Genomic DNA, 18,192 nt, shown 5'->3' with positions numbered 1-18,192 from the left:
TGGTTTTCTCCGAAATCACCCGGAACACTTCCAGTGTCCGAATATAGTCGTCCAATATATCAATCTTTATGTCTCGACCATTTCGAGACTCCTCGTCATGTCCGTGATCACATCCGGGTCTCCGAACAAACTTCGGTACATCAAAACTTATAAACTCATAATAAAACTGTCATCGTAACGTTAAGCGTGCGGACCCTACGGGTTCGAGAACTATGTAGACATGACCTAGAACCATTCTCGGTCAATAACCAATAGCGGGACCTGGATGACCATATTGGTTCCTACATATTCTACGAAGATCTTTATCGGTCAAACCGCATGATCAACATACGTTGTTCCCTTTGTCATCGGTATGTTACTTGCCCGAGATTTGATTGTCGGTATCCAATACCTAGTTCAATCTCGTTACCGGCAAGTCTCTTTACTCGTTCTGTAACACATCATCTTATAACTAACTCATTAGTTACAATGCTTGCAAGGCTTAGGTGATGAGTACTACCGAGAGGGCCCAGAGATACCTCACCGACAATCGGAGTGACAAAACCTAATCTCGAATTATGCCAACCCAACATGTACCTTTGGAAACACCTGTAGAGCATCTTTATAATCACCCAGTTATGTTGTGACGTTTGGTAGCACACAAAGTGTTCTTCCGATAAACGGGAGTTGCACAATCTCATAGTTGCAGGAACTTTGTATAAGTCATGAAGAAAGCAATAGCAATATACTAAACGATCAAGTGCTAGGCTAACGGAATGGGTCATGTCAATCACATCATTATCCTACTGATGTGATCCCATTAATCAAATGACAACACATGTCTATGGTTAGGAAACATAACCATCTTTAATTAATGAGCTAGTCAAGTAGAGGCATACTAGTGACTTTATGTTTGTCTATGTATTCACACATGTATCATGTTTCCGGTTAATACAATTCTAGCATGAATAATAAACATTTATCATGATATGAGGAAATAAATAATAACTTTATTATTGCCTCTAGGGCATATTTCCTTCACTAACGGCACGGTCACGGTTGCAACTCTTTGCCAAAAGTGGCCCTCGACAAAGATTTAGTCCCATCTCGTTTGTCGACTAGCAAAATGACTTGTTTAAGTAGTTCAATAGTCCAACCGCAATAAGCTTCGGTCTTCCCTCATTACTAAGAGTCCATACAGTCACTATGAATCTTCTAGTGGTTGTTACCCGAGAGTGGCTCTCGGTAATCGAGAAGTTGCCGAGAGTCGCTCTCGGTAAAGATAAGGCCACCATCAAAGTTTAGTCCCACCTCGCCTACAGACAAGCAACAAGACTTGTTTAAATATAAATAGTGGGATAGTTGAGATGCAGTAAGCTTCGGTATTCATTACACTCTTATTAAGGAGATGGACTATTTGTGATGTCGATGGTAGGATTGCTCGGGATCTGGCATGATGTCATCACAGGGCTCTGTAGGGTGTGGTAAAAGTTTGGACACGTTTCGAGTAAGCCTCCCCTAAGGCCGCTTGTAAACCGCACCGTCACCGAGATAGTATCTGGGTATCGAGAGGGAACGTGTCCGGTTTGTGCAGGAAGTGTTGGTCATGTTGCTCCGTTGGCCTCGAAACTTTCTCGTGCTCTAAGAGGGGGCAACCGCATGGCATGTGCCACGGCCTTGCATTTTTCGAGGACGCGCACAATATTCGAGAAATTTATTACTCTTCTAGGGTTTCATCGCCGGGAATTGCAGATCAGCAAGGCGACACATGAAATCATGCCGGGTAGTGGCATGGAGAATCATTTGTGATGTCCTTTTGGCATGCCTACGCCTTGAGTGGATGAGGGAGGAGTGTCATTTCTGAGTGCCGCTCTCGGTATGTTTGCCATTTCCGATTGTGCTCTATCCTTTGTCGAATGTTTCTCTCGGAAAAGGTGTAAAACCTGGATCTAGGTCTCATACCTTTATCGAGAGCCGCACCGACAGACGCTCGGTAATGGTCAGCGAACACTTAACCCCCCGCGCGGTCTCTTCTCTCTCTCTCACTTCTCTCTCTTTCTCATTGGCGCCCCCACAACCCACCCTTCCCCCGCCCTGGCCGGCGCCCCCGACCCCATCGGCATCCTCCCCACTGGCGGCCCCCGGTGCACCTCGGCCCCACCGACGCCCCCTTCCCAACCCTGCCGGCGACCCCACAACCCTGCCGGCACCACCTCCCCCTCTCGGTGAGCTTCATCCCCCCTCCCCGATCTTGTATTTATGCATGAGTGCATGTATGGATGCATTGATTTTTATATGGATGCAAGGATTGATGGATTTATGGTTTTTTATATGGATGCAAGGATTGATGGATGCATGGATGTATGAATGTATATATGTATGTATTAATGCATGGGTTGATGCATAAATTGATGCATGAACTATTTTTTGTAGTTTTTGTTATGTATCAATATATAGATGTATGTATGTATGTATGTATGTATGTATGTATGTATGAATGCATAGATGGATGCAAAGAAGTATGGATGAATGTAGATAATTGTTAATTTATTTGTATAGATAATTAATTGTTGATGCATCTAATAGTTTGTGTTGTTCATATGGATGCTATATGGAGGCAGAAAATCGACTTTCGACGATGGCGGTCAATCTGGACAAGTTCTTCTTGTGATATACATTTGTCACGCACGATGGACTCGCCCAGCTTGACCATCACCAAAAGTCAAAATATCCGTGAGATAGTATCCACCATATATACATGAGAGAGATAAGAGTTGTTCTTGGAGAAAGAAAATCGTCTTTTGCCGATGGCGGTCAATCTGGGCGAGTTCTTCTTGTGATATACAATTGTCACGCACGATGGACTCGCCCAGCTTGACCATCACCGAAAGTCGAAATATCCGTGAGATAGTTACCACCATATATACCACCACCGGAGAGAGTTCCACCATATATACGTGAGAGAGATGAGAGTTGTTCTTAGAGAAAAAATTGTCTTTTGCCGATGGCGGTCGATCTGTGCGAGTTCGTCCTGTGATATACATTTTTCACGCATGATGGACTTGCCCAGCTCGACCATCACCAAAAGTCAAAATATCCGTGAGATAGTGTCCATCATGATTAATTTGCTTAGAAGTAATTTTTGATGTTTGACTCTTATGCTATTTTTCATTGTGTGATGAAAGGTGTTGGCACCGATCGATTTCGTGGCTATGGCTTCCTCCGACGACGCATCTTCCATTAGGGCCAACTCCGCGATCAAGGAGAAGCTCGCCGAGGACCGCTTGGCAACGCTCATTGAGAAGCACCCGCAACTGATCCTAATAAACTATTTTGAGGATCTGGCCAAGAAGAATCCCCTAGCCAAGGAGAAGAAGGCCCCACCACGTAAGTAGTGTGATGACTCGATGCCATTGAGTCCATCGACGTACATTCTCGATGACGTTTGATCCTCCACCGTGGGGGATGCCTGATAACCCACAAGTATAGGGGATCACAACAGTTTTCGAGGGTAGAGTATTCAATCCAAATTTATAGACTCGACACAAGGGGAGCCAAAGATTATTTGTAAGTATTAGCAGTTGAGTTATCAATTCAACCACACCTGGTGATTAATTATCTGCAGCTCTGTCATCGGAATGCAGCTCTGCCAGGAGGCAGAAAATGGCGCGCCCCACCAGACACCCTGTCTGATGGGTAGCGCGAATAATAGCATGTTTTGCGTGAGCAATTTAACCCTCAAAATGATCTCGGATCAAAAAACGTTAAACACGAAAGTTGTTCGCCTCGTCGAAACGGTTAAGACTGCTTTTGGACTTATTTCCATACAAGGTCGTTTACCATCACAAAAAAGACCCGCAATGTGCAGCCAGTTTAAACCGAACAGTTTTGAAAAGTTTGGACAATACCAACGAATTTGACTAGGGTTTTGGACGTGAATCCAAACCTTTTCCTTGCACGGATAGTCCAGCCGCCTCTTATATACCTAAGGGGTGATGGCCGATTGAACAACACACAATCGAACAAGTCATTTACCATTTTTTATCTTTTTATCTTTTCTCCTTAACCCTAGTTCTTCTTCTTCTTGGTTATTCGTTCGTTCTTCTTCTTGCAGGGCGGCGAACCTCGAGGCCCTAGGGGCGATCAGGTCGACCTAGGGCAGCCCATAGCCGTCGCGCGCCCTGACGGGGTCCCTCCCGGACGTGTGGGGTTTTGGGTCATCAAAAGCATCCGCTGGATTGCTTGCGTACCGCGCTTCCGGACGGGTCTCCTTCGACGTGAGCTGCGGTGCATCACCCTCGGCATTGGAGGTACACGGTGACATGTTCGTGTGCGAACACACTTTTTGACGACTCCGCTGGGGACGAAGCTTTGAACGGTCTCCGACCCGTTTTGCTACGAAGAGATCGTCATCTAGGGTTTGACATCTACGAAGGTAATATGAATACCCAATTCACTTATGTAGATACAAATAATGCATATGTTGTTGCTACATTGTCTAATGAGCATAATGTACCTGCTAGCCCTAGTTTTATCAATCATGTATCTAATTATGTGCAACAGCCGATTCAGAATAATCTTCATGCTTCAACTTCATATAATTTCAGCAACATGCAACATATGTATCCCAACTCCCATGCATCGGCAACCCCACAAATCTATATGCCGATGAACAACATGATGAGTTCGGTTAATCAAGTTGAGACGCCCCATATAGAAACTTCCAATAGGATGCAACAAAGTGTTTCAACCTTTTATTCATCGGCAAATAACTTGCAGTTTGTTAATCCAAACGTGCCGGTGGGTAGGGGAATTGGCCATGCTACTACTAGTTATTCGGCCAATTACCCTCAAACATCATATGCTACACCTCATGCTACTAATTTTCTGGCACCATATGCAACTGATGATGTCCATAATTCGGCTCCGCACCTTCATGGTCATGGCCGAATAAGTGAAACTTCTACATGAGCACAAATGCCTTCACCTACTACCGTGGCATATCATGTCCCCCCAACATAATTACAGAATTTCGGTGACATATTGTTACCGGAAGAGTCTAAAAGTGTCCGGGGGCAATTCTATCCAGATTAGGTCATTAAGAAAAATCTTACGTCTTTTTGAGACGAATGCAATGTTGTTCTACATGAATTAATAAAAGAGGGAAGGCCTATTAATTCTACTGCAATCCAAGCTAGATTATGCCAAAAAGAGAAAGCATTGGGTGTGGATAGAATTGTCAAAAAAAGTGATGATTCGGATAACAAAGTTAATTCAGCTATTGAAAAGATCGAATCAAATATTATGTATGCCGAATCTTTTCTAGAAAAGCAGGATGACAAGGTGTTGGGGAGCTATTCGAAAGAGGAACAACATATCGTTCAAGTAACACAACCATCATGCTCTCCCAACGTGTTTGAAAAGGTAGGTCTAGCAAGTGATTTACCTATCTTTCGATTTGGTCGCAACTTTATTTTTGATGCTTCTATCAGAAAAATTCTCATAAGTAATTTTGAAAGACCAATGAAGAAGGGAAATTTACTTGTTAGCAATAAAATTGTTATAGAGCATATCGGTCAACCTATTGTGCCATTTATAAAGACCAATAGTGACCTATTATTGCAGACAAAGTTTTCCCCATTGCTTTATCAAAATTTCGTATCTAATTGGGTAGCTTTGATTGTTTCATGCTTGGCTTGCACTTGGTCTCAATTGAGACATGCGTATTCTAACTATTTTCGTTTCAGAATTTTAAAGCCAATGTCAAATTGTTTTGAGAAATCCGATGCTAATATAATATCTTATTCAAATACATCGGAGATAGGGTGCAAAACACAATGCATAGCCGAATGGGAATATACCAAATTTGAACCATTCATTTGCTTAACTCCAAGGTCGTTGCACACCAAGATCGGCTAGAAAACAAGAAGTATACCTTGAATTCAAGCATGTGTGATCAAATATTTGATTTTTTGCTGAAAATAATTACATTAGAGTTCTTGATCATCTGTGAAGCCATCAATCCAAGGACGAATGTATTGCAAGTTGCATGATTCGTCCAAGCATAATTTTGAGGATTGCAACATGTTTCGTCAAATAGTTAAGTCGGCCATTGATAAAGGACGATTAAAATTTGTTGAAACACCAAGGGATGACCATTCTATTCCGAGTGGTCCTAATGGAGAAAAGTTGTTGAATCGGCTGCTTCAAGACGAATCCTTTAAAGATGAGAATGTAAAAAACTGCAGGTGATGGGATCAAGTTTTCAAGTAAAGAAGTTGTTCAAGAGCACAATGAAAATATTCTTGAAGGCATGAGTTCTATCAAAGATACAATGAAGATGCCAAGGACTGGGAGGAAACAAAGCAATCCAAAGATCGATGCAAGCAAAACAAAAGGAGATAAATGCCGCAATAAGCACAAGCACAAGAAATCCAAGGTCACTTTTGCACAGTTATTAGATAAATATCAAAAGAAAAATGAAGAGAATGGTGCTTATCGACCGAGTAATGCAAAAGCATCAAGATCACCCCCTAGGCACAAATATAAGGATCGGTATTGGCAAGAAAAGAATTTTAATGCAACGTGTTCATATCTTTATTTTTGGTCGCCAATGCCGATGCCCTGGATGCCTCCCTATGCTCATGTAGATCGATATTCGTCATGGGACAAGTATGATACAATGGCACATTCTCCATCATATTTTAGACCATCTCACCATTATTATGCAGCTTCAAGAAGATCAACATTCAGTGAGCTATCATATGTTCAAGACCGTTTCGATAAGAAAGAATCGGTCCGGAGCTCAAGAAAGAAGGAAGAGGTGATCAAACAAGTATATCGAGTTAAAAAAGATGGTCACAAGAGTGCCAATTCAGATTTGATCTTAAAGGATAAAGAGCCAATTAAAGTGTTAACATTGGCTACTAAAGGCAATGAGATGAAGAAATCAATTGTCGAGAATCAAAGTGCCAAATCTGAAGAAAAGAAGTTGAAAGTGCACAAGGTAAAACAAGAATTGTCATTAGTTCAAACAAAATCACAGCCAGGGCGCTCACTCGGCTTATCGTATTGGCAAAAAAGAAATTGCAAAAACTTAGTGCACAAGAGCTCGAAAAGAGAAACATGTAATGGGTTCCCAAAGGAAATAATCAAAACAAGAGTGGTGTGCAAGGTTCCATTGCAAGAAGTGCGACAAAGGTAAAGAAGGAAAAGAGTGAAGATTATGAACGACCAAGCCGAAGGTTTCAACGGCACGGTGCACACATTATCCATATTCTCCAACTATGCCATTGATGCCGATGACGTGGAATTCATCCTCAGGTATGACTGGTTACCCTCCATGGACTTATTTTGATCCATGGACGCAATATAACTTCTTACAACATGCAAGGGTTTTACCTCATCACCATACATTCGATTAGCTGTATTTTGTTGCTAATCAAAGTGGCCGATATATAACCATCGCCCTAGGCAAAGACATGGACGATATATAATTATCGTCCTAAGCACATATAAATGGACGACAGAGTGTTGACATCGTCCTTGAAACAAACCCGGGGCAAATTATTTTTCGGCATCCAAGTTTTGCCGAAAAACAGGGTGGCATATGTTGACACCAGATTTTGGCACGGTCAAGAACTTAGTTAATATGGCCTCAAATGGAGAAGGGATCTACATAAAAAAATTTTGTATTATCGATATGAACATCTCTGAAGTTTGGGCCATCGCCATTCGATATCATCTCGAAGGCCGAAGTTGTGTTTGAAATACTGAGATTTTGTATTCAGAATACTATTCGGCTGATTACACCCCCAAGACTGCCTCGTATGGAAAAATGATCTACACGGTTTGTCTTTGTCTCGTCGAAACGATTGATTTTCATATAAAATTCGTTTCAATCCGAGTTCGTATGCAAAAGTTAGAACCATCAGAATGCATGTCTGTGAGGAGGCAGAAAATGCCGCGCCCACCACACACCCTGTCTGATGGGTAGCGCGAATAATAGCATGTTTTGAGCGAGCAATTTGACCCTCAAGATGATATCGGATCAAAAAACATTAAACATGAAAGTTGTTCGTCTCGTCGAAACGGTGAAGATTATTTTTGGACTCGTTTCCATACGAGATCGTTTACCATTACAAAAAAGACCCGCAAGGTGCAGCCAGTTTAAACCGAACAGTTTTGGAAAGTTCGGACAATACCAATCCGAATTTGACTAGGGTTTTGGACGGGAATCCAACTCTTTTCCTTGCACGAAAAGTCCAGCCGCCTCTTATATACCTAAGGGGTGACGGCCGATTGAACAACACACAATCGAACAAATCATTTACCACTTTTTATCTTTTTTATCTTTTCTCCTTAACCCTAGTTCTTCTTCTTCCTCGTTCTTCGTTCGTTCTTCTTCTTGCAGGGCGGCGAACCTCGAGGCCCTAGGGGCGATCGGGTCGACCTAGGGCAGCCCATAGCCGCCGCGTGCGCTGACGGGGTCCCTCCCGGGCGTGTGGGGTTTCAGGTCATCAAAAGCACCCGCCAGATTGTTTGCATACTGCGCTTCCGGACGGGTCTCCTTCGACGTGAGCTGCGGTGTATCACCCTTGGCGTTGGAGGTACACGGTGACGTGTTCGTGTGCGAACACATGTACACAGTGTACATTGGCTTAGCATGCATATTAGGACCATTAATGGAAGATTACAAGGTAATGTTTGTATAACTTTTCTCCTAATCTTAGGATAGTGTGCATTGTACTGACTAATTATGCGTTGTCCTTCCTGTAGGGTATTTGCATAAAGTTTTCTAGTATATAGCTTTTTTTCGCTTGCGGTACAACTCATTTCGACTGTGTGAAATCTAACACATGTCACAAGAAGCCGTTATTATTTGCAAATACACACACGCGCGCGCGCGCGCGCGTACGCGTGCACACACGCACAATGCCTATCCGTTTAACAGACACATATTTTTATGAATTTCGATGTCATGAAAGATCATAAGATATTCTCCCGATGTGTTACTTCAACTCGATTGTACCTTGTTTCAGTCCCCCACTTGTTTTGCAACATGAGGGTATGCCTAAAAATTTACCGTTTCGGTTTCATTATAATGAGTAATGAAATAGGGTGTCAGCTATTTTCTCAAAAAATAAAATAAAATAGTGAGAATGAAAGTACAAAGAATTTTGCACCTCTACCACGTAGAGGACAACTAAACTCTGCAAAATGAACAATGTTCATACAGTCCAGTCGGTTATAACTAGGGGGTATCTATTGAGCATTTGTTGTTTTTTATTTTAGCAACAACCAGGTTTTTTGACCCAACGACGTGTACTGTCACGTTCAACCATCATTTCCCCTTCAACCTCCCGATCTTATTATAGCAACTTGTTGGCCGAGAGGAATTTCGATACAGCCACCATTCGGCCAGGACAGTCGTCGATGATGTGACAAAAGGCCCGCCTTCGATTGAAGTCGACAAGACGCATGCGGCAAAGCTCAATCATGTGCACCAACAATGATGACCCACTCCGCCAATTACTCTCTAAGGCTTCCTCCCTCAACTCTTCTTCCAGCTTCATACTAGCTAGGCAAGAAGATGAGAGAACCTGGACTTCGTTGAGACGAGAGCTCAAAACAAAGCTTGACAAAGATCTGTCCCGAACCGCCAACAACCACTCTCCACCAGGAACATTAACCGAAGCTTAGGTTGGATCTTATGCTCAATTGTCCGGGAGACTAAAGCTTGAGGACTTGATTTCATCGAGGTCACTTCATGAAGGAAAGGAAAAAAAAACTCCAATGCAGAAGTCCACAATCTCGCTCGCTACACTCTATTTTTAGATGTTGGTCACCATACACGGCCGATCTCACCGTATGATGTACTACCTCTGTAAAGTAATATAAGACCTTTTAGATGAGTGCGGCTAATCTGCACCCGGGCTTAGAAAAAAATTCAAAAAAAAAATACTAGAAAAATTCCAATTTTTTTATGATGGTAGATAATTTGACGCGTGAGATGCGCCCCAAAATTCAACTCATTTGAGCATCTGAGCAACTCTCGGCAAAAAAGACAAAATCAGGGTCGGTAAAAATGTTTACTATTCACGCACTGTTTTGACCAGATTTGTCTTTTTTGCCGAGAGCTACTCAGATGTCCAAATAAGTTGAATTTTAGGGTGCACCTCACGCGTCAAATTGTCTACCACCACAAAAAAATTGGGAATTTTTCTAGTATTTTTTTTGAATTTTTTGCAGAGAGGGAGCATATGAGCCCGGGCACCGTTTTGAGTTTTCGCTTTTAGATCAATATAGTTGTTATCCGTATATAAATAAAGCCAAGAAAATAAACGTATATTCATCCTTTTTTTTCCATCGAGATTTGTTGAGTCGATCGTATATCCGTCCTCGTGATCCAGACGGGGGGCATCGTCATCGGTTGCGTACAAAAATCCTTATCCAATGCACACATCGTTGCCAGCACGGCAGACCTTCTCTCTCTCTCGTGGCGTGGATGTACATGCACCTACCTATCACACCGCGCCAAAAGCAAGAAGAGAGAGAGAGAAAAAAAACACGCGAAAAGAGGAGGAGGAGGCGGAAGAATTCCATCGACAGCGCTCCCTCGGAACTATCGGATCTCGGGAAGAAGATATATCTCCGCTGGCACCCGTCGTCTTCCTCCCCCATCCCATCTTCATCCGAGCCGCAATCCACCCGCGAGCACGCCATTAATCCCGCCCCACTCGGCTCCAGGAGGGAAGGCCGGCGGCCTCCGCTCCAAGGTACGACGATGTCGTTTTCCACCCCCACGTCAGTCACTCCACTCCCGGTACTACCAGTGCCAGTCAACGCGCCGGTTTAATGCGATTTTCCCCCCTTTTTTTTGGTAACGGTAGCTGAGAATTACTGCGGTGGTGTGCGATCGCAGGAAGGTCCCCCTCCCGCCCCCCGTTAAGATGATGCGGTGCGCCGTGAGGGGCGGCGGTGCTCACGTCGTCGTCGGCGAGCGGAGGTCTGCGTCGTCGTCGCCCGGCGGCAGCGGCGGAAGGAGCGTCGTGCGGATGTCGGAGGGCCGCGGCGGGCTCTGCTGCGGCGGCGTGCGGTCGCGCGCGGCGGATCTCGCGGGGCTCGAGATGGGCCGGCCCAGCGCCGGCGCCGCGGGGCTCTTCCGGAGCGCGCGCTACGGCCGCGTGCGCGCCACGGCCTCAGGTGCGTGCGTCGCCGTCTCGTCACTCCCGATTAGGGGGTACAGAAGCGTGGTTCTGCAATCTGGGGGCTGGTTGTTAGGGATGATGTAAGCTCCAGCAGCAACCTACCACCCAATCGCCGCCAGATTCCGTGCGATTCTGTGAATATTTGGCAGGGGGAATGTGACGGAGGGTCATGCCTGCTGCGCCGGCCAGCAATTCCGTTGTGAATTCCGCTTTGGGGAAACAGGGATTGCCTTGGCGCCGTGCATCTAGTACTACTAGTACCAAAGCTGTAGTTGTCCTGGGCGGACTTGTGACATGCTTATTTGCCGTCTGAGATTCAGCTTCTGGTGTACCGTGGGAACGTCCGTGTTGCATAGTAGGCTGCGAATTGTGCAGGATGCTGGTAATGGGCTGCACCCGTTTTGCTCTCCGCTATGCGCCTGCAAACATTCATGTGGTTGTGTGCATCCTGCTTGTGGTCAGCTGTACATGATACCATGACAGTGTATTGTCACTGGGATTTTTTGACCATTTAACTGTGTCAGCTAATCTAGACTCCTTTACCATCTTATCCAGCTGATCCCGAGGATATTCCATCTGACAAGCTTCAAGCTAAATCGTCCGGGAGTGTTCTGCCATACGTTGGCGTTGCTTGCTTGGGGGCAATTTTATTCGGCTACCATCTTGGGTATGTTTTTCTTGTCCATTGCACTGCAGCATAGAATTTTTAACCATGCATTGCAAGGGTGTTAAAGCGCGGTTTCCTAGTCTAAATGTTAACTGTCGAATACCAGTGTCTAGCAAAACTGAATATCTCATTTGAATCTATATGCGCTTTAGTGTGGTCAATGGCGCACTTGAATATCTCTCGAAAGATCTTGGGATTGCTGAAAATGCTGTGTTACAAGGTATGACATTCTTTTACTTGCTAGTATAAGCCACATTTCATTTATTGTAGTTTTAGAACCTTTTCGTACATACATTTTCTTTGTGTCTGCAATAGTGACATCTGAAATGTCAGATCTATTATGTACAACCATTTTTCTTTTGGAAGATACTTGCATACTGTTTTTAAAGGGGATAAGGAATAACATATGCACTAGGACTTTATGCATTATGAGGATTCCATGAGATATCATTTTGCCTATATGCTTCACAATACATCTGCCTTTTCACTCAGGATGGGTGGTTAGTACAACCCTGGCTGGCGCGACAGTAGGTTCTTTTACCGGAGGGGCTTTGGCTGATAAATTAGGGAGAACACGGACATTTATCCTAGATGCAATCCCTCTTGCTGTAGGCGCATTCTTGAGGTCTGTTCTGAGACTGAATTCACTGCTATAACAATTTTATGGTTCAGGGTATAATATTGCTATGTAAACCTAACTCACAAAACATTTGTAGTGCAACAGCTCAAGATGTCCGTACAATGATTATTGGTCGATTACTTGCTGGGATTGGTATTGGGATCTCTTCTGCTCTTGTGCCCCTTTACATATCTGAGGTTTGTGATATCTCAAAATTATCACAACCACTGTTCAGCAACTACTGCCTGTGATATTGAACTTCCCCAGCTGACCTATTTGCACCTTGCAGATCTCACCAACTGAAATACGTGGAGCACTTGGTACAATTAATCAGCTGTTTATCTGCATTGGAATTCTTGCAGCTTTGGTAGCTGGATTGCCATTAGCACAAAATCCTGCATGGTGAGTTTTCTCCTATCCTCTTTTTCTTTGTCGCATTCTGTTGATGCCTTTTGAATTTTGTTGTGCTTGTGCATAAAATCTGTTGACTACCAACTTCTGAATTCTTAAAACTTCTAATTTATGAAGTTATGATATATCTAAGAGCAATTGTTTTTTGTAATTACAAGGGAGAAACCTCTTTCTTAATTTTTTTGTGAACAAATGCATTTGTAAGGAAGTTAGTCAGAAACAACAGGCATATTCATTTAATACATACGAGAGAACTAAAGATGCAAATCACAATAAATTTGGCATGATAAACATATGAGTTATTTAATTTGTGTTATCTGTTTGTGGTTGTGTGCAATCAGGTGGAGGACAATGTTTGGAATTTCAATAGTTCCATCTATTTTGTTGGCTCTAGGAATGGCTGTTTCACCTGAAAGCCCTCGCTGGCTATTCCAGGTTTGTGCTGTGCAAATTCTTTCACCATATTTTGTACTCAGGTGGCAGCACGATACTTGAGAATAACTTTCATGTGATTAACCGCAGCAAGGAAAGATTTCTCAAGCAGAAGCAGCTATAAAAAAATTGTATGGGAAAGAGAAGGTTACTGAAGTCATGTATGACCTGAAGGCTAGTGGGCAAGGATCTAATGAGCCAGATGCCAACTGGTTTGATCTATTCAGCAAACGCTATTGGAAAGGTAAAATGTTCTCTGATTGTTTCCCTACACCCTATCAAGTCAATGACTTGGTACAAAGGAATCAGTGATAAAGTTTCATGTGTTGTCTTAATCTTATAGATGCTAGTAGTTTGGGCAAAGCAACTTTCGCCTATCATCTATGACAACAACAAAATGCATATGAATGATAAAAAAGATTGCATAATTGCTTGATCGAAATTCTCATCTCAGGGTTAGCCTAGAACTTTTCCTTGCAAACTGCTGCTACCAGCCATCTTCTTTACAGTCCACGATTGAATGAACAATCATGACTCAGCCTACATAACTTGGGTAGCAGTTTATAAGTATTCTTTTGATACTCATTTGTGTCTGCGTCATAATTGATAATCATGATGAAATTTTGGTACACGTGTCCTGATATAATTCTCTTACTGCAGTTGTGAGCGTGGGAGCGGCACTGTTTTTGTTGCAGCAACTTGCTGGCATAAATGCTGTTGTGTACTACTCTACATCAGTGTTCCGCAGTGCAGGCATTGCATCTGATGTTGCAGCGAGTGCTCTTGTTGGTGCCGCGAATGTTTTTGGTTAGTTCAGTGTTGGTAAGAGTGTTTCGGCAGTAACTTCCAATTCCTTTTCTGAGGTGTATGCATACTTCTCATAGGCACCATGATTGCATCTTCACTGATGGACAAGCAAGGGAGGAAGAGCCTTCTCATAACAAGCTTTTCTGGGATGGTACTGTCTTTTCTACAGTAGTCTGTATTTGTGTTCCCAATGTGTAAATGACTTATGAATTGCTGTTTCTTCTTTCTCTTTTGAAGGCGGCGTCGATGTTACTCTTGTCATTGTCCTTCACCTGGAAGGCTTTGGCACCTTATTCTGGCACTCTTGCTGTTGTGGGCACTGTTCTGTAAGTAGTTTACATTCACCTAATATGGATTTCTCCTGGTTTTTCTTTATTAATAATTTTAGCTCTTGACTAACTTGAAATCTTGATTGTAATTTTTGTCCAGGTATGTGCTGTCATTCGCTCTTGGAGCTGGCCCTGTTCCAGCTTTGCTCCTTCCTGAAATATTTGCCTCCAGAATAAGGGCCAAGGCTGTAGCATTATCAATGGGCATGCACTGGGTAAGTCTCTAGTGGTCACAGTTGTGACAAGTGACAAACAGATGTCTGCGGCATAGTTCAAAAAAGCGCTAGGCGTTAATTGTGCGTTTTGCCACCGCCTTGCGCTTTACTGACCAAAGCGCATGCTTATGCGCAGTTATGCACAGATTATGCGTAGTTATGCGCAATGCGTTTTGCCAACGCCTAGAGCCTAGGCGCGCTTAAGCGCTCGCTTAGGCGCGCCTTTTTTAACTATGGTCTGCGGCAACCAAATATTTTTTGTATCCTCCTTCAGCAGTATCGCATATCTTGTAGTACAAAATACAAGGTGGTCATAGCTTGTGCATTATTAGATGAACGATCGGCTTATACATGTGATAAATCGTTTTCAGATAGTAAGTTCTGTCCACTTTGGTAAGATAGATGAAACTGGAAGGAGAAGAAAAAGAAAAATGCATTCTGCAACAGTGATAATCCTTTCTACTTCCTCCATCCTATAGTATAAGATGGTATTACAACCAATATGTGAGTATATCGATTGTAATAACATCTTATATTATGGGACAGTGACTTAGCCTACTGGCACCAGTGAATCATCATTTGTTCTCTCTCTTTGCAGGTATCCAACTTCTTCATTGGCCTGTACTTCCTGAGCGTCGTCAACAAGTTTGGGATCAGCACCGTGTACTTGGGATTCGCGTCCGTGTGTGCTCTCGCAGTCCTGTACATTGCCGGGAATGTGGTCGAGACCAAGGGGCGATCCCTGGAAGAGATTGAGCGGGAGCTAAGCCCGCCCAGTAAAGCCGATGCTAATGCTTTCTTGGTGAGCGATCAATGAGCACCGAGCACAAGCGCCTCATCCTTGGGACCTGGGGATGTTGTCTCTGCCGTTTATGAGTAGTTCCTGAAATAAGCGAGCCGCAAGATCGCCTGGCGCCATGCAAACCGGCTGGTGCTCAGGGTGTTGCGGCACCAGTAAAGCTCAGCTATCTCTTGTCACATCTCAGAATCAAAGAGCTTTTGTGGCATTGCTTCAGGAGGTGCGAGATTTAGGCTGGCTGTTAGTCCTTGGATCGGATGTCATCGTTTTCAGTGTACAGATGAACTCCTTATATGTGTCGGAACTCGGTAATAAAACTCCAATTTGCCGAATTTCAAAGCGCGATGTTTAATTATACGTGCCGAATTTCTATGCCCTGTTTCATACTGTGTAGTAAATGAGATCTTGATGCAGCGGTAAATCGGCAAGTACTCCACACAGTTCATGTGTTCATTTGAGAAATCAGTAAAAGTAATAACCATGTGCTACTACCAGGAACGTAAAAATCACTACTTTTTTTTGGACCTCAATAACTCCCGAACGTTCGATTTTTAAGCATACTAATCCGAACTCTTTTCGTGGCAACTTTAGTTAAGGCGATGTTGACAAACATGACAATTTTCTGACAAAAAATCAAACTGAAACAAAGTTACCGTTAAAGAATGTTCGGGATGACATGCTTAAATTCCGAATGTTCGGGATTTATTTATTCCGGTTTTTTTGCTGGAAGAAATCAAATCATTTGATGAACTCGAGTAGCGTCCTGGCCACCTGGCCCCTCAGCTCGGCCCGCTTCATCCCGGCCTTCACCTCCGCGCGCCGCTGCTTCCTGACCCTGGCCTCCAGCGCCGCCGCCCTCTCGTCGCCGATCATCCCGAACGCCGTCTTGAGCACCCCGCCGCACGGCCGCCGCGACGCGATCGCCTCCACCTCCGCGGCGAGGCAGGGGTAGAGCGCCTCGAGCTCCGCGAAGCCCCTCCGCTCGTGGTGGCGCCTCGCGGCCTTGTCGGCGGCGCGATGCGCCCTCTCCGCCACCGTGCCCTCCCAGAGGCGCTTGGAGAGTCTGTAGACCCTCATGTCGTCGTCCGTGACGGGGACGGTGCCGCGGGAGAGCCGCCGGACGGAGGCGTAGTAGCGGCTGCGCAGGGTGGACACGCGCTCGGCGGCCTGCTCGCCGCTGTACCGGAGGCGGCCGGCGAGGGCGGCGGCGAGGTCGTCGCGGGAGGGGGGCCGGCCGTGCCGCTCCCGGTGCGCGACGACGGCCTCCAGGAGGACCACCTCGTCCGCGGTCGGCCAGCTTCGCGCCCGCCCCGCGGTGCCGCTCCGGGGTCGCCGCGGCTTCTTGGCTGCGGGAGGCGCGTCCTCCGAGGAGGACGCGTAAGGTTCGGGAGAGGGCTCGGGGGACGGGGAAGGCGACGGCGGCAGGCTGATGTCGTCTTCCTCGGACGAGACGTAGGAGATCGCGGCCTCGTCGGAGGAGGACGGCGGAGACATCGGCGGCGGCGCGGCGGGTGATGGAGATTTGGGGAGGGGCGGGGGTTCGCCGGTTTGGACAGTTGGTGGGTGTGTCTGAAACTCTGAATCTTGTATAGCTCAACTGGGCTATAGCCCAACGTGGCGAGACGGTCCGTTCGTTGCAAATCTGCCATTGGGCCCAAAATGCCACATAAATTTTCTGGATATTCTCGTCATTTTATCACAGCACATAAACACGAACACGTTGCAACTTGCAAATCGGCCATTACAATTTCCTCCAGTAATTCCCTTGCGTTTGATGTTCTTTTCTTGGAGGGAAAACTCCGCAGAAAAGTCAAATACAAGGGGAAACCATTGTGAAAAGAAATAGCAGGCACATCTCAGAAATTTGTAGACAGAAACCTGGGTCAACGTTCCAGGAGAATGACATATAGAGTGGGTTTTCGAAATCCAGGTGCATTGAAACGAAGAAATGGCAATACATAAAATGAAAATAAAATAAAGAGAAATGCCCACAAGAAGCCACCCAGAAGTTCTGATAACAACTATATTGAAAATGGCATAAATATCCATCTTTCTTAGTGGCCGGTTATCATTTTTTTGCGAGAAAACTTTTGAACTATTCATCATCGATCATGATAATACAACGAATATAAAAAAAATTACATTTCGTAGGCCATCTAGCGACGACTACAAACACTAAAACGAGTCGAAGACGCTTTTATCATCGCCCCTTCCTTCTGGAGCCGAGTAAATCTTTTATAATAGACAGATGGGAAGTCGTCGTGCTAAGACCACGCACCAGAACGACAACCGCCAAGTTACCATTGCGCGGTAGATTTTTGACCGTTCGATTTCGGATTTGAGCGGTCTGGGCTGCCCGTTCGGATATACTTATTCCGTTTCTAAACATAAGTCTTTTTGAAGATTTCAACATGGACTATATACGAATAAATACAGACCTTTTTTCAAAGTGTAGATTCACTCATTTTGCTTCACATGTAATTTATATTAGAATCTTTAAAGGACTCGTATTTAGAAACGGAGGGAGTAAGAACTATCAGGATTGCGATGCATACTTACATTTTTTGCTTTTTTTTGCCACAAATTGGGCATACCATGACGTACGAAGGAAAACAAAACAAATTGATTTAACAATGGCAAGTGATAGGCGTCGGCGTGCCGGCCGCGCCCCAGCAGTCCGATCCACGAGCTCGAGCCATCAAATCTGTTCCCCGCCCCTACGTT

General features: G+C 44.6%; 2 protein-coding genes across 3 annotated transcripts; one reads left to right on the top strand and one right to left on the bottom strand.

Moving 5' to 3' along the window:
- Nucleotides 1-10,556: 10,556 nt before the first annotated feature.
- On the top strand, nucleotides 10,557-15,852 carry LOC119274526 (plastidic glucose transporter 4-like). Of its 2 annotated transcripts, none has more exons than XM_037555239.1 (14): nucleotides 10,557-10,785; nucleotides 10,904-11,184; nucleotides 11,745-11,856; nucleotides 12,009-12,076; nucleotides 12,349-12,481; nucleotides 12,573-12,672; nucleotides 12,765-12,877; nucleotides 13,228-13,321; nucleotides 13,409-13,562; nucleotides 13,979-14,125; nucleotides 14,203-14,276; nucleotides 14,363-14,451; nucleotides 14,555-14,669; nucleotides 15,268-15,852. In XM_037555239.1, the coding sequence occupies exons 1-14, from the start codon at nucleotides 10,766-10,768 to the stop codon at nucleotides 15,484-15,486; spliced, it is 1,719 nt and encodes a 572-aa protein (XP_037411136.1). In that variant the 5' UTR covers nucleotides 10,557-10,765; the 3' UTR covers nucleotides 15,487-15,852. The 2 variants fall into 2 exon arrangements, with proteins under 2 accessions (XP_037411136.1, XP_037411137.1); XM_037555240.1 differs by having other exon boundaries at nucleotides 10,558-10,757.
- A 100-nt stretch (nucleotides 15,853-15,952) lies between these two features.
- On the bottom strand, nucleotides 15,953-16,991 carry LOC119274527. The gene has a single exon (XM_037555241.1). The coding sequence runs from the start codon at nucleotides 16,960-16,962 to the stop codon at nucleotides 16,207-16,209; it is 756 nt and encodes a 251-aa protein (XP_037411138.1). The 5' UTR covers nucleotides 16,963-16,991; the 3' UTR covers nucleotides 15,953-16,206.
- Nucleotides 16,992-18,192: the final 1,201 nt, after the last annotated feature.

Source organism: Triticum dicoccoides, chromosome 3B (genome assembly GCF_002162155.2).
Source record: "Triticum dicoccoides isolate Atlit2015 ecotype Zavitan chromosome 3B, WEW_v2.0, whole genome shotgun sequence".
Classification (NCBI taxonomy): Eukaryota; Viridiplantae; Streptophyta; class Magnoliopsida; order Poales; family Poaceae; genus Triticum; species Triticum dicoccoides.
This window is presented reverse-complemented; position numbering and strand designations above follow the sequence as displayed.